The following is a 16123-nucleotide window of genomic DNA, read 5'->3' as shown; positions in this document are numbered from 1 at the left end:
GCTCCACAACTGCACACCACAAGACAAGAGACATGTTGCACAACACCACACTTATGCTAATACTCTCCAAACTCAACCAAAGCTTGATCATCTTGTGACAATCACTCATCATCAACCGACACACATGGACACATCTCAACCATGTGTTCGTAGCTAATCATATCGGAAACCTTTAAGTAAGATTGGAATCATAAGATCATCCTAATATAGGACTGGAGTACATAACTAAAAGTAATAAGAAACCAAATTATAATTAGAATCATCGAATCATGGCTTAATCAAGGAGCTTAAAAGTTATAAATGGTACTACAATAAAATTACGATTTTGAGAACAACATTGACAGTAAATAGGTTCCAATTCATGATTTGTCATTGAGAGGTTAAAAACAAGAATTCCGTAATATAGTTGACAGGGACTGAAATTGACCAAAATTTTCCAATAATATTAGTACATTTCCAAAATATTTTTCTAGTACTAATGTGAAAAAATATATAGTCATCAAACATTGTACCTCGTTGACATGGAAAGGGAAAACAACCCCTCTTTCGTGATCGTTAGCGTTATACGCAAAAAAAAATATTCAACCTAGGTGGTTTTTTATTAAGAAGAGAAATATGCACCCAAATTCAGTTCAAAAGAAGACTGAACCTATATGGTTGGGTGCATGACCACATCTTCCACCTAACCAGTTGAGCTAGCTCACCTCTTTTAGCGTTATACACGAGGGATTACATATATAGAACCGATTATATATTGACAATTCTAATTAACATCAATTAATAAAATGCTTAAATGTTAATAGCATGATTGACATGTATACATGTCACTGATTTGACATGGCAATACATACGTCGTGTCGTGTCGGTCGGTACATCTATCAGTCCGTCCGGCATGACACCTTTATATTACCCATCGATTTCCTACCGTGGCCCTCGTCTAGTTGCCGGATTCGGCCGTGGCAAAATCACTGTGTTACAATGCACTGTAGTATTTCGTTTATATTTGGTAATAATTGATTAATTAGGCTTAAAACGTTCGTCTCGCAAAGTACAACCAAACTATGCAATTAATTTTTAATTTCGTCAACATTTAATACTCCGTACATATACCACAAATTTAATGTGACGAAGAATCTTCTTATTGCATAGTGCCAAACTTTAGATTTTGAGGTAACTAAACAGCTGGTTGCAACACAGATCCGTCAATTCATCAGCTATGCTCTTTTTTCTCGGATGACTGATTGATACCATCCTTGCTCAGGCACTGTTTAGATCCGAAAATTTTTGGTTTTGGCTAATGTAGTATTTTTGTTTGTATTTGGCAAAAATTGTCCAATTATGGATTATTTAGGCTTAAAAGATTCGCCTCGCCAATTACGGGCAAACTATGTAATTAGTTATTCTTTTTACCTACATTTAATACTCCATGTATGTACCGTAAAATTTGATGTGACGAAAAATCTTAAAAAATTTTGGATTTTGGGTGGGATCTAAACGGGCCTCAGTTGTTCACTCGCCATCTCACATTCATTATAAAGGCTTTCTGTACGGCTAAACCAAATTGAATTTGCAAGTACGCTACTCATAGCTACTAGCTAGTTACCAGTACTCCCTCCGTTCCAAAATATCTGTCGTTCTCGCTTCTTGAGAAATAACTTTAACAAAATATATATTAAAAAATATTATTATTTATGATACATAATTAGCATTATTGGAAAGATCTTTGAATCTAGTTTTTTAACAAATTTATTTGGAGACACAAATGTTGCACATATTTTATATAAATTGAGTCAAAGTCGTGGCATGAATACCAAAACGATAGATAAATTAGGACGGAGGGAGTAGCTTTGATCTGTTAAATGTGTGACGACGAATGATTTGAAAAAGCATGCAGGAAAGTTGAGAGTACTACTTTCACACACCTGCTGATTTGAAAGTGAAGTGACCACGGACAGAGAGAGGTTGCTGTGACATGCTGCTGCTCATATTGATCGGAGTCGATCGATCGTACCAACGGATTCATTCATTCATTATAAAGGCTGTGTGGCATTAGGTACCAAACAAACTAATTAATCATCGTTGTTGATGTATAGAAAGCTTTATTACGAGATAATCTCCAAATTTGGTTATTATCAAGAATTTTATATATGAGGTTAATTATACGCAAATCTACAAAGTAAGTTGCGCAGGCTGCGGCTTATTACATTACATGGTCCTTCCCTGTACCTGTACTCGACCATTTGTAGCCTTCTTTATGTTGTGATCTGCCGACTGATGGATCACTCCTGCAGCTGCAGCTGCAGTGCGTCCCGGCCATTCTGTTTCTGCCTCTGGCGGCTTCCTTCTCCATCGTCTATTAATGGCTCGTCTAGCTCCAGCGCTCGGCTTAGACAAGCCTCTCCAACATGAAGGTCAGTAGTCCTACATTTAACTCCCTCCTCAATCCTCATGCTCATTTCTCAACTTTTCTTAGGCCCTGTTTGTTTCCGCTTATAAGCGGCTTATCGGTGGAAATAAGCGAGAATCCCGCCAAACGCTTTGCTTATTTCCACCGATTCTCGCTTATGTGGTAAGCCGCTTCAGAGATTTGAACTACGAGAAGCGAAAAGCGAGAAGCGAGAAAATCTTCGCTTAGATTATAATCCAAGCGGGTCTGGGAGAAGCGGAAACAAACAGGGCCTTAGTTTACCACCCTACCTAGTTTGCTAGTTTCAGGCAAATGGTGTCCTCTTGCTGATTGATTTCGAAAATAACGATTTCGTTTAAAAATCCTTGAATTCTTGATCTTTTCTCTTTTAGTTCTTAAGCGATGGTGGTTTATGAATATAGGACCAATGCAGCTATAATCATTCTCTAAGCCTCCCTTCCTCTGAATTGTTTGTTCTGCGGTTCATTTAGTTGATTGTTACGCAACAAAACTCTGTTTCTGAATTATGATCTTTTTTATGCATGTATGTATGTATGATCAGCTCCTCGGTTGGATGCACGGGAAGTTACGACAGAATAGTAATGATGTGTTCAAAGAGTTCAACAACGGTGGAGGTACATTCATCTCATCTGCCTTCTATCTCTCTGTCCTCTTCCTTGCAGTTTATTTGATCTGTACATGCAGTTTTCTAATTCCATTGGAAAATGGGATTTTCTTATCAAGAAGAGAAATGAAATCAGCCTTTTCATGATCATCTTTCAGATTACAATTGATCATACAGCACATATGACTACAGGAGTCAGGCTAGGACTGTATGGGCCATAATGAGGACTAGTTTTATCATATTGTTATGAACTAGTATCACTGACAAGCAGGCACATGTGGAAGCTTAATACATTGGTCCACATGTCAAGTTGTCAGCTATAGCGTACGTAGTAATTTCATCTCAGGACGCTAGATTTAAACGGCATGGATCCCTGAAATACTTGTATTTTTGCTGTTTGTCACGTTGGACTGGACATGGCGCGTGCCATTCCTTTCTAGCTCAACAGTTGCAGTGCAAGCAGCACCCCCCATATCATAAGTCTAGATAATATTTCTTTATAGCAACATTGTCCTATATGAAGGTATCCTCATTCTTTTTTTCAAGGAATATATTGCAAGATTTTTCACGTTTTTTAGTCGGATGCCACATGTTGATATTTTTGTAGCTTAGTGTGAGCTAGAAAAAATGTCAGGATATCCAGTTTGAATTTAAATATTTATTAATTTAACAGAAGCATGTAAATTTGACACTGATTACCTTAGCTGATACTGTACATATTCACTAAGAAATCAAAATACTCAATTTTGGTTTCAATTTTTTTGTGAAGAACTTAATTTCAGTTTTTTTCCTTACCGTTCACGACAAGTCCTTTTTCCCATTGCTTTTGTTTTTAGAATGTAAGAACAATGTGGTCTTCCTTTTCGTGTAAAATTGTATAGGAATCTTGTATATCCTGCATCTTCATAACTTATCATTTGATAGATATACACAGCATAGGAGCCTCGCTATTGGCGGATGCCTACCACTAGGTGAATAGCATGATTTCTTATTGAAATTAATCAAGGAAAACATGATCCTATCTTGGTCTCGAACCTAGGTGTGCATGTTCCGCCACCGTGATCCATCTATTCTACTCCCTTTATAGTAACAAAAGTAAAGCTTTTGGTTGTCTGAAGTGAACCATATCGAACTTCAATAAAATATCTGTAACATAGGACAAATGTGTATTTCTACAAAACTAATGTTCAAGGTAAATCTACTTTGTTTCTCTTAGAAAAAAAAAAGACAAATCAACTCATATCCCTACACAGTCTTAAATTAAACACGAAAATTAGACCTCTGTCAAAGTTTGAAATATTTTACTTTACAAAAAGGGTCATTGCTAAGGCAAAAGTACAAAAAAATCACCATATAATCATTAAAAAAACTCAACGAATTAAACACAACCTTACTAACAAAGTAGTATTCCTCTGCAGGTGGGACCTGCAACTGCATCACCGGGCTGGCCTCGCCGGACCCGGCCACCTTCCTCACCTCCGCCGATGAATACTTCGCCGGCGACCACGACTTCACCAACAATCATTCACCGCCGCCGGACGCCGACCTCTTCACCTTTCGCGGCAGCGGGCTCCTCACCATTGGCACTCTAGGCATCGCCGCTGTCGCGGTCCCTGCAGACGCTGACGACAACGACGACACCGCAGATGAGGGGGACAAGGCCGACAGCGCTGTCACGCCGACATTCACATACACGGCGCCGCCTCCGCCAGAGGCCGCCGCGGTCGTCGAGAAGGCTGCAGTCGCCGTGGTGGAGGCCATCGCCGAGAAGGACGACGACACCACCACGGAGGACGACCTGATGGTGGTGAGCGCCGAGATGGAGAAGGTCCTCGGTGGCCGCAACAGCGGCGCCGCCGGCGACCTGGTGGCATCGGCGCGGGTGAGCTTCGCCATGGGCAGCGTGGACTGCCCGCTGCAGGGCTTCCTGCTCGGCTCCCCGGTGAGCGACGCCGCCGAGTCGCTCTCGCGCCTGGAGCAGCCGCGGGATAGCAACGGCGGCAGGCGCACCTCGCTCTGCGAGCTGTTCATGCGCACGCGCTTCGCCGACGAGAAGGTGGCGCTCGTCGCCGTCGAGGAGGGCGAGGACGGCGGGGATGGTGGAGCCGCCGGTGAAGAAAGGGACGACGGGAAAGCGGGGAAAGGCGGCGGCGGATGCCACAAGACAATGAAGAAGAGGAGGGTGAAGGATGAGAAAGTCGCCGCCGGTGAAGGAGCCCCGGCGAGTGCAGCGGTGACCAAGAGCAAGTTTCAGAAGGTACGACTATCGATTAATCTCTCAAATTCTGTGTTTTAGGCCTTTTTCAAGGGAAATACAATTCTCTACTATATATGTGCAAATTCTTGATCTGGAACCAACCTTTTAAATTTGGTTCATTGATTCAAAATCTTGATAAACCTTGGGTCTGTTTGGTTTGCGACAAAAAAATTGTTTTTATCAAGTAGGTACAATGCTTAGAAGAAAACACAACTTAGGGTTTGTTTGGCACGGCTCCTCCCGAGGAGCCGGAGCCGTTTTGGAGAAGCCACAAATTGTGGCTCCTCCAAAACGGCTCCGGCTCCTCTGTTTTTTACTGAAAAACGGCTCCTCCAAGAAAACGTTTGGCAGGGCTCCTCTGGAGGAGCCGGAGCCGGAGCCGGAGAGGAGCCCTGCCAAACAAGCCCTTAATGAAGCGGCACAACACCTACCCATTCCGCTAAAAAAACACAACTCAAGGCAATCAATTGCACCTGAATGTCCTACCGGCTCCATTCTCCTTCAAGTGGGTCTTATACAAAGCTTGCAATAATTGTAATCGTTAAATCTTGGTTGCTAATTTGTAGAAAAGTTTTACATATGTCACATAAATGATATTAATTTTGCTATATTTTATTTCACAAAAATTGCTTTATTTTGATAATCTTTATTAATTGACGTGGCATGACCCAACTAGTTCTTTTTTTAAAGAAAAATCTTCTAGCAAAGGAATTAATTAGCTAATTCCTCCAAGCCAGTATATATGGTTTCTTGGTACCACTCTCTGTACCAAACTATAGGCCGTTTTAGATTTTCTAGGTACATATAGATATATGATATGTCAAGATACATAGTAAAAGGATCTAGAAAAACTAAAACAACATATAAATTGAAATGGAAGGAGCACTATTTTAAAGCAAGAGTATATCGAAACTATGGGAATGTCCAAAACAGGAAGGGGAGAGAGATTTTTGTAGAGCTTAAGCAAGCATATCCGACAATTTTTTTGATGAAACGTCCACTTATGTTATAGATCTGGCACACCAACTAGGACTAGGAGTAAGTCGTTGTTAGAAGTGGGGGTAGCAAGTTGACACGCCCTTTTGTTTGCAATCTCCTGTCAAGTGTTATCTTTATGGCTCATTGCATTTCTCATGTTATCCATAGCCTCCAAACAATTGGACTTGATCTGACAGGACTTTTTTTTTTATCATTGAACCTCCCTCTATCTCTTTCTTCTCTCTTACATATATAACGATTCTGTGCATAGTATGTATTATGCAAGTCCCTATAATAAGATAATCTCTGGAGAAATCTTTTTTTTTTGTTTTGTTTAGTAATCATTTGAAGAACCTTCTACTCTTTTCAAAATTCCATATAACTGGTGCCATTATATTCTTGAATTTACAAATTGATTTGATGGTGATTTCTTTTCCATTTTGTCGAATTCAGAAAAATGATGAGCCAGTTCTGAAACAGAGAAGCGTTAATTTTGCTCATTTGCAGATCCTCCAAATCTTCCACAAGAAAGTGTACCCTGAGAGCGCGGCCCTGGCGCGCAACCTGACCAAGAAGAGCCGCAAGCGCGGCAGCGGTGGCGCCGACGAGCCCGCCGAGCCGGCGTCGTCCAAGCTCCGGTGCCGCAAGGAGCAGCGCGCGCCGGGGTTCGGCTGCTGCGCCAACCGCGCCTCCTTTGGTGGCGCCGCTTCTCCCATCCACGACGACGACGACGAGGAGGAGCTCAACGGCAGCAAGAGCGGCCACTGGATCAAGACCGACGCTGAATGTGAGCGCATACTCATCCCATCCATGCATACACCTTGCAATCACAGCACAGCACACATCTATCTCATCCTAATCCACCAATAATTAATTTGCAGTGGCAAAAAGCAGTCTTGACAGAGACTTTACATACTGTTATCGGCAAAGAATAGAATCTTCAGGAGCTATCAATTCAGTTTGACTGTGCCATGATGCATGTAGCCTGCCTTACACTGTGTGCTGAGCACTGACTGAACATCTATTTTTCTCTGACTGGATGCAGACTTGGTGCTGGAGTTATAGAAAGAGAAACAACAAGAGAAAGTCAGATTGTGTTGGCTAGTCAATATCAAGCATATACAGTGAGTATACTGTGATAAACATAGTGGGTCACCTATATATAGATCTAGCGGGTACAATCTTACATACGGGATAAAACTTCCTAGAACATGATCTCAAGAGAGAGGAAGAGAGGTGAGATGTCACTGACCGTCCGCAGGCTTGGAGGAAGAGCTCGACGTAGCCATGACGAAAGTGATGCGGTCCGGATCGGCGGTGTCGCGATGACGGTGTTGAGGTCAGTCGTAGTGTAGTGGTGGCGCAGAGGCGGCGGTGAAAACGGCAGTAGAGCTTTCCGTCGCTGGCTGCGCCCCTCACTAGATCAGATTGGGTTTGTCGGTGGGTGTGGTGGCTCACGGTGAACCTCGTACTGAGAGCCGCCGGCCTCCACCTCTCTTTATAGCCCAGTGCGACGGGGACCCACCAACCATGTAGGGTTGGGCACCCCCGATCAGAGCGCGAGGTCAAGGCCCAACTCGACCGTTAGGCCGAGCTGGAGAGATCAATGTCAACAATCTCCCCTTTGATCTCATCTTATTACTTAAATTTAACTTACTTTATCTTTTTTTTCCATTCCATCACAGATTAGGGCATAGAACGTGCCTCATCGTCACGGTCAGTGCCATTAGATTAACAACTACAATGCACCTCTCTGTTTTGAAACAGATTCTCAACTAGGCCCTTTTTGTCTAGGAATCATAGGCTCTCCCTTAAACCCATGTCGGCTAAGTGTTCTCTAAACACGTTGAGTGGTAAGCCTTTTGTAAGCGGATCCGCGAGCATCTTTTCTGTACTTATGTGCTCAAGACTAATTATATGATCCCGAACTTTGTCTTTCACAACATAATACTTTATGTTAATGTGTTTGGCAGCACCACTTGACTTATTGTTGTGAGCATAACATACTGCTGGATTATTATCGCAGTATAACTTGAGTGGCTTATGTATATCATCTACCACTTTCAACCCGGGCATGAACTTCTTCAGCCAATTCACCTGCCATGTGGCCTCATAACACGCTACAAACTCAGCATACATCGTAGATGATATAGTGACGGTTTGCTTGGAGCTTTTACACGATATAGCTCCTCCTGTGATAGTAAATATATATCCTAACGTGGACTTTCCATCATCTCTCACATAATCTGAATCTGAATACCCCTCTATGTGTAGGAAATCAGATCTTCTATACGTTAGCATGAGGCCTTTTGTGCCTTGCAAGTAACGCAAAACTTTCTTTACTAGTCTCCAGTGTTCTATTCCTGGATTACTCTGATATCTGTCAAGTAACCCGATAACAAACGCTAAGTTAGGGCGTATACACACTTGAGCATACTGTAAACTTTTGACAGCTGAAGCATATGGAACCTACTTCCATTTGATCGATCTCATATTGGTTCCCAGGACATTGGAAATTCCTCAAATCTATCGCCCTTGACTATGGGAGCAGGCGAAGGCTTATAATTTTACATATTGTATTTCTTTAGAACCTTTTCTAAGTATGTCTTTTGTGATAATCCTAAAACCCCATTTCTTCTATCTCGGTGAATCTCTATTCCCTAGAACGAACGAAGCTTCACCGAGATCCTTCATATAAAAATTCGAGGACAAAAACTTCTTCGTTTCTAGTAGTAGATTAACATCACTACTAGCGAGTAAGATATCATCCACATACAAGATTAGGAAAATGTATTTCCTATTCTTGAACTTTGCATAAACGCAATTGTCCTCTATATTTTCTTGAAACCCAAACTTCTTATTGTACTATCAAACTTTAAATATCACTGTCTTGATGCTTGTTTTAATCCGTAAATGGATTTCTTCAGACGACATCCCATACGTTCTTTTTCTTCCACAATAAAACATTTTGGTTGTGCCATGTAAATATTTTCCTCCAAATTCCCATTTAGGAACACCGTCTTTACATCCATCTGATGTAATTCTAAATCGTAATGTGCTACAAGCGCCATTATAATTCTAAAAGAATCCTTACATGAGACTGGAGAAAATGTCTCATTGTAATCTATGCCTTCTCTTTGCGTGAAGCCTTTCGCCACAAGTCGCGCTTTAAATCTCTCTATATTCCCTTTGGAGTCATATTTAGTTTTGTAGATCCATTTACAACATACTATCTTGGCTCCTTTAGGAATTGTTTCTAAGTCCCAAACACCGTTGGTATTCATTGATCTCATTTCATCTTGCATGGCTTCAAGCCACTTTGATGAGTGAGCGCTTCTCATGGCTTCTTCAAATGAGGTGGGATCACCCTTCATTTGAGATTCTTCACATTCATATACTTCGTAGTTATCAGGAATGGCTGGTTTTCTAACTCTTTGAGACCTTCTAGAGGCCTCGTTAGTTGACGCTTGTTCTATATGAGGCTATTGTTGCTCTTTCTCATGTGTGACAATGGGTTCAACAGGATTCTGAAGGACATGTTCCTCATGTTCATTCATTGTCGCTACGGGAGAACTAACAACAGGTGTTGTTACTACAATGTCTTGCACTGTTGGTGCAGCAACAATAGGTAGCATGAAGAATGGCTCCTGAACCATCGGAGTAGGCACATGTATCCGCTTCTTCTCTAGGTTAATTTCTCACACTACCATGCTCCCCGTGACCATATCATCCTTCAAGAACACAGCGTGTCTTGTTTCTACAAACTTCGTATGTCTATCAGGACAATAGAAGCGATAACCTTTTAACTTTTCTAGATAGCCAATGAAATGGCAACTGACTGTCTTGGAGTCTAGCTTCCCTATGTTTGGGTTAAAGACTTTAGCCTCAGCTGGACAACCCACACACATAAATAGTTAAGTGAGGGTTCCTTTTCTGTCCACAACTCATATGATGTTTTGGGCACTGACTTGCTTGGCACTCGATTAAGAATATGAATGACGTTTTTTAATGCCTCCATCCATAAACTTATCGATAGAGTAGAGTAACTTATCATACTTCTCACCATATCCATTAAGGTACGGTTGCGTCTTTTAGCTACTCCATTCTACTGAGGCTCGCCCGGTGTAGAGTACTAGGAACTACGCCATTTTCCTATAAGAACCTTGTAAAAGGTCCATGAACTTGGCCATATGGGGTGTGTCGATCGTAGTATTCCCGTCCACGGTCGGATCTTACTATCTTAATCTTTAAATTATGCTGATTTTCTACTTCAGCCTTAAATATCTTAAATTTATCCAATGCTTCTAATCTTTCCTTAATTGGATAAATATAGCCATAACGAGAATAATCATCTGTGAATGTTATAAATGAATCATAACCATCCACACTCTTCACAGGAAAAGGACCACATATGTCTATGTGAATTATTTCTAAAATTTCTGCGCTTCGTTTGACATCTTTCTTTATTTTCTTCACATACTTTCATTTTATGCAATTAATACATTGTTCTAAATCTAAAAATTCTAATGGCGGAAGAATTGATTTCTTAATCAATCGCTCTATTCTCCCCCTTGAAATATGGCCTAAATGACAGTGCCATAATTTTGATGACACATCATGAACTCTCTTCCGTTTATTTCTTACATTCATAGACGAGAAGTCATTCTCATTCTCAGTGCTCACAATATTCACATTCTCAGAAAGTGATAACAAATAAAGCTTGTCTTGTCAGAAGGCAAGACCAATATACTTATTATTAAACATAATCTGACATTTGCCATTACCAAAATCGCAATCATATCCATCATCGTCTAGACGTGAAACACTTATCAAAATTCTACGCAAAGAGGGTACATAAAGGATATTTGAAAGCTGAAGTACAAAACTATCATCTAATTCTAGAGAGAGATCTTCAATGGCTTCAACTTCAGCTTCAACTCCATTTGCCACTTTAATTCTTCTTTCTCCTCTTTGTAGGGTCCTCCTCGTATGAAATCCCTGTAATAAATTTGCAACATGAATAGTTACACCTGAGTCAATCCACCAAGTAGATTTTGAATAACTTAAATACAAGGACCCATCTATGAATGTAATAATATCCTCACCTCCCTTCAAAAGGCTCTTTAGGAAATCTGGACAGTCCTTCTGGTAATGTCCATGCTTCTTGCACCATTTGCATTGATCCTTGTCAATTTGGACATTGTTGTTCTTCTGATGGTGATCATTCTGAGGGGCTTTCCCTTGAGGTTTGGCATTCTTGTTAAAGTTCTTCTTTTTATAGTCCTTCACATGGTTAGCAGAGTCACCATATGAGCTTTTAAACCTCTCCTCTTCTTGCACACACATGGCAATGAGCTTCTCAATGTCCCATTTATTGGGCTGCATGTTGTAATTAACAACAAAAGTTTCATACTCTTTAGGCAAAGAAGTAAATCCATTGGCTTGAGCTTGGATGTCGTGTTGCTCATCTTCAATATGTGCTCTCTTATCCCTCCACCAGAGTATTTCTCATTGAATAACTTCTTGATCAGGGTGCTTGCATAAGCCTTTGAAGAGCCAGTAAACTGACTCTCCACTTTCTTGAGATACTCGGTGGTGGTGTCACAATCTGGGATTGATCCCCTTATTGCATTTGAAATAGTGGACTTAGCCACCATCAAGCATTTGCGATTCGAAATGTCCCACTTCTTACGATCAAGATCGTATTTCATTCTCACTTCTACATGACCTCGCTGCTGAGCAGTGAAATCAACATCAGTTTTATTCTCTGCCCTCACTGGGTCCACTGGCTCAGTAGGACACGGAGAGGTAAGTGCTAGGTCATTCTCGGACAACGCAAGTGCCAACTCATACTTCTCTCGCCATACGCGATAGTTGCCCCCTTCAAGAGGCGGAATGTGCGAGATGAATGCCATAGGGTTGAGTCCTGAAAACATCATCAGAGAAAGTGAGAAAACATGACATAATAATTGCATGTCGTAATTTAACATTGGTCAAAATTAAAACAAATAATATGTTTGTACATTAATTCTACATCACCGTTGGGCAGAAATAGAACTAATGCATAGAAAAACTCATGAATAAAAAAATTATAATATTGTTATTATCAACGTTATCAGAAAAATAACAATATCATAATTTACTAAATACTATAACTACTCTTCAAAATTAAATCCTCCCGTTGGTCTGAATTTAATTAGAAGATAATAAACATCAACTTTGCAGCAGAAACATGAAAAAATAATCTTAAAATGATATTATCAGAAGCATTTCATTAGTACTTATCTACTCTCTGAACAAATTTTTCTGTTGGTTCAAATTTGAGCAAAGATTGAAACATCTAAACTTAATAAAATTCATCAAAATTGCTTCTAAAAATTATAAAACTTAAAACCAACTGCAACTGTTCATTTGGCCCTGCTAGTGCTATACGGCCTGCGGCCCATCGCGCACGCCGCGCTCCTCGTGCCCAGGCCGCAACCTGGCCCGAGGCCGGGAAAGCACCTCCCCCACCTAGGCCGACCATTGGTCTAGCGAAAGCTGACCGTCTGATTAGATCCGACGGCAGTCCGTCGAGATAAGCGGAACAAAACCCGCGCAGCCGTCGTCTCCCCCGAACCCTAACTCCACTCTTCACCTCCCCTCCCCTCTCCTCTCTCAGCACATAGCCGAGGTAGCGGAGGCCACCCAAGGCGGCCGGAGGAAGGAGGGCCCACGCCACCGTAGGCCCCCTCGCCGGCGTGCGCGTTTGCCCGAGGGTGAGCGCGCCGCCGTCAAACGGGCTTGTGGTGGTGCCCTCGGCCGGAGCTCGCACGTGTGGTGACGGGCTGCGGCCCGAAACTCTTTCGGCACGCCAGCGACGCAGCGACGGGTCCTTCTTCCCGCGCGACGGCAGTGTCGACGGTGGCGAGAAGACCGAGGTAGGTTCATCCCCCTCTCCGTCCTTTCTCCTTCATTGGGTTAGGGTAGGGTTTAAACCCAAATTCGATTCGTTCATCTCCTTCTAAATGCTGCCCCGATCTAGATCTACACGCTAGATTAGGCTAACTGATATCAATGATAGACATAGTGGATCACCTAGACATAGATCTAGCGGGTACAACCTTACATACGAGATAAAACTTCCTAGAACATGATCTAGAGAGAGAGAGAGGAAGGGAGGTGAGATGTCACCGACCATCCACGACCTTGGAGGAAGAGCTCGACGTAGCCATGGCGAAAGTGATGCGGTTCGGGTCGGCGGTGTCGCGGTGACGGTGTTGAGGTCAGTCGCAGTGCAGTGGTGGCACAGAGGCGGCGGTGAAGACGGCAGTGGAGCTTCCCGTCGCTGGCTGCGCCCCTCACTAGATTGGATTGGGTTTGTCGATGGGTGTGGCGGCTCACGATGAACCTCGTACTGAGAGTCGACGGCCTCCACCTCTCTTTATAGCGCAGCGCGACGGAGACCCACCAACCATGTAGGGTTGGACGCCCCCGATCAGGGCGCGAGGTCAAGGCCCAACTCGGCCGTTGGGCCGAGCCGGAGAGATCAACACTAACATATTGAGCATGTTGCATACTCATGTTTGTGTGCTTGCTTGCTCTTAAAAAAACTTTATATATACATATATGTTTGTTCGTGTCACTACCAGATGGATGAGTTGTATGTGTCCGTCTATCTGCTATGGCCCCGTTCGCTGGTCTGAAACTTGGCTGAAACTGGCTGAAAACACTGTTCCGGCTGAATTGTTGTGAGAGAAAAACACTGTTCCGACTGAAAAAAGAAGCCGAACAAGCCATTTTTAAGACAAGCGAACGGACCTATAAAGGAGTAAAGGACTGTGTGTGAATGTATGAACCCAATGTATGGTTTTGCATCAAGATGTGATTGCTGCCTCCTCTCCTGCCTTATGGATACTACTACTCCTAGCTAATCATAGCTTCTGTGGGTGCATGTGGGGGCTTAGGCACTTGGCTCGGCTGGCCCCCCTAATCATGCTGCTTCTTGAACTCTTGTTGGTGGCCTGATTGCAGAGGAATATCCGGTGACAGGGATGGGCCTAGCTAACAATAATTGCCATTTCCCGCAATAGGCTGGATGCAGCTTTGATATGCTTTCATTATTCGTATGGCCCATTTAATGTAAATTAGGAGCTTTTATATATTCACCGTTTGAAAGACATTTGCTTGTGTGCATGATGAATTGGGCCAGCAGGCAGGGGTACATTAGATTACATCCATTGTTCACTGACATGTTTGTGCAAGAGTCTAAATGGTATATGTTTTTTGACACAGCGGTGGTTTGGTTGGGTTGGGTTTGGGATGGGACTGAATTGCAGTGTGTGCGCATGCATGTTTCCTGTGCACAAACTATGCTCAGGTAAACATGATCAGTGAAAACCGTGTGATGAGAACTTGCTTGTGGGTCAGCTTGAAACTGTATGAACTGATAGCAGGTAGGCTTCTAGGAAGATCATAATAAACATCAAATCAAAACCTTGTGTGACTTTTCACTATGGAAACTACTGTAATTGTAGGTAACCATATTATTTAACATATTTTTATTGAGATTGACATGAGAAAGAAAGCTTTAACCGTCGCGGGGCAGCTCCCCATTTGTGTTTTTTCATTAGGGCGTGGTGCCTATGCATCCCCAAGTGGGGAAAGAGTCCTCGTTACTGTGTATAAACTCTTTTTCTACCTTAATTGAAAGCCTCAGAACTCCTGCCATTTCTTAAAAAAAACATATTTTATTGAGATTTGTTACTGCTATTTTTTTAGAAGCACCATAAAATTTCTCAGTATATTAACATGTACAACTTCAAAGTTCAAACAGAATACGCTATCAAGAAGTATTTCAAACAGAATTGAATGAAACTAGTTTGATTGTAGCCGTTGATGATTTTTTCTATAAGCTTGGTTAAAGTGGGTTGTAATTTTGAAGAGGGACTAAAACGAAAAAAAATAGTTCATAATGTGCTCCTTATGCAAACAAATAATTGTATGAATGAATTCTGAGATCAGATATCTGATTCTGCATATCGTCTATTGTGGGGCTTGATTTTTTTCGAAGCAACTATTGTGGAGCTTGATCTTTTAAAATGATAGCAGATCGAATCTCCACTGCTGGCAGGGAAGAATATCTGACAACTGAAACATTTCCATGATGTAATTATGCATGATTGGCTCACTGCACTTAGCCACAGTGTAAACCAGAACAATTGTATATTTTAATATTTGCACTAATATTGCTTCGAAAATATACCAAAAGGGAATACACATAATACAAGAGAAAATATAGACTCCACTGAGAGACTAAGGTGAACCATCCGTTGAAAACTTTCAACACTTCAGGAGAAATTCTTTCAGGCGTGACCATATATATGTGCATATGCATCCATCCACGTCTTGAACTCTGAGACCATAAACTTTGCATTCACAGCACAGTAAGTTATAATCCAGCAGCAATTTTGCAATCACATGCATGTTACAAAATAAAATCTTGACAGTGAGATGCTTAGTGGTTGGGTAGTAGTTTCGATCTTCACAGTATTTGACTCCCTTCAATGATCGATTCCTTCTCCATGAAAGTGCAGCGATGTTTTAAAGAGAATCATTTTGCCTGAAAACTAGCAAAATACAATATCATAAAGAGTGCAAGTGTGCAACGAACAAACCAGATAATAGATAAAGATTTAGCAATTTCTTACTTGTAGGGAGTTTTTTTTACCAACTTATTATTAGAGGGTCATTTTTATGATTTTTGCAAAAAAAAAAAAAATCGGTTTAGAGAGTACAACCTCTTCTTGGAGTTAGTAGTGTAAAAAAAATCACTGATAAATTTAGGATCATAACTAATGAAAATTGGATAAATACT

The 16123-nt window shown here is 41.6% G+C and overlaps 1 protein-coding gene across 1 annotated transcript; it reads left to right on the top strand.

Annotated features, from left to right (window-relative positions):
- The first annotated feature begins 2839 nt into the window (after positions 1-2839).
- On the top strand, positions 2840-8003 carry LOC136485040 (protein LAZY 1-like). Its single transcript, XM_066481987.1, has 4 exons — positions 2840-3042; positions 4451-5289; positions 6775-7054; positions 7313-8003. The coding sequence occupies exons 1-4, from the start codon at positions 2934-2936 to the stop codon at positions 7330-7332; spliced, it is 1248 nt and encodes a 415-aa protein (XP_066338084.1). The 5' UTR covers positions 2840-2933; the 3' UTR covers positions 7333-8003.
- The last annotated feature ends 8120 nt before the right edge of the window (positions 8004-16123 follow it).

This window comes from Miscanthus floridulus, chromosome 10 (assembly GCF_019320115.1).
Source record: "Miscanthus floridulus cultivar M001 chromosome 10, ASM1932011v1, whole genome shotgun sequence".
NCBI lineage: Eukaryota > Viridiplantae > Streptophyta > Magnoliopsida > Poales > Poaceae > Miscanthus > Miscanthus floridulus.
Note: the sequence above shows the minus strand (reverse complement) of the source record. Positions and strands in the feature narration are given on the sequence as shown.

What these genes read in the sequence shown, in the direction of transcription:
- LOC136485040 (XM_066481987.1), top strand. Translation starts at nt 2,934, where the DNA reads ATGATCTTTTTTATGCATGTATGTATGTATGATCAGCTCCTCGGTTGG. An exon ending in CCAAGAGCAAGTTTCAGAAG is followed by an intron (nt 5,290 to 6,774) that starts GTACGACTATCG and finishes GCTCATTTGCAG; the next exon opens with ATCCTCCAAATCTTCCACAA. An exon ending in GATCAAGACCGACGCTGAAT is followed by an intron (nt 7,055 to 7,312) that starts GTGAGCGCATAC and finishes GACTGGATGCAG; the next exon opens with ACTTGGTGCTGGAGTTATAG.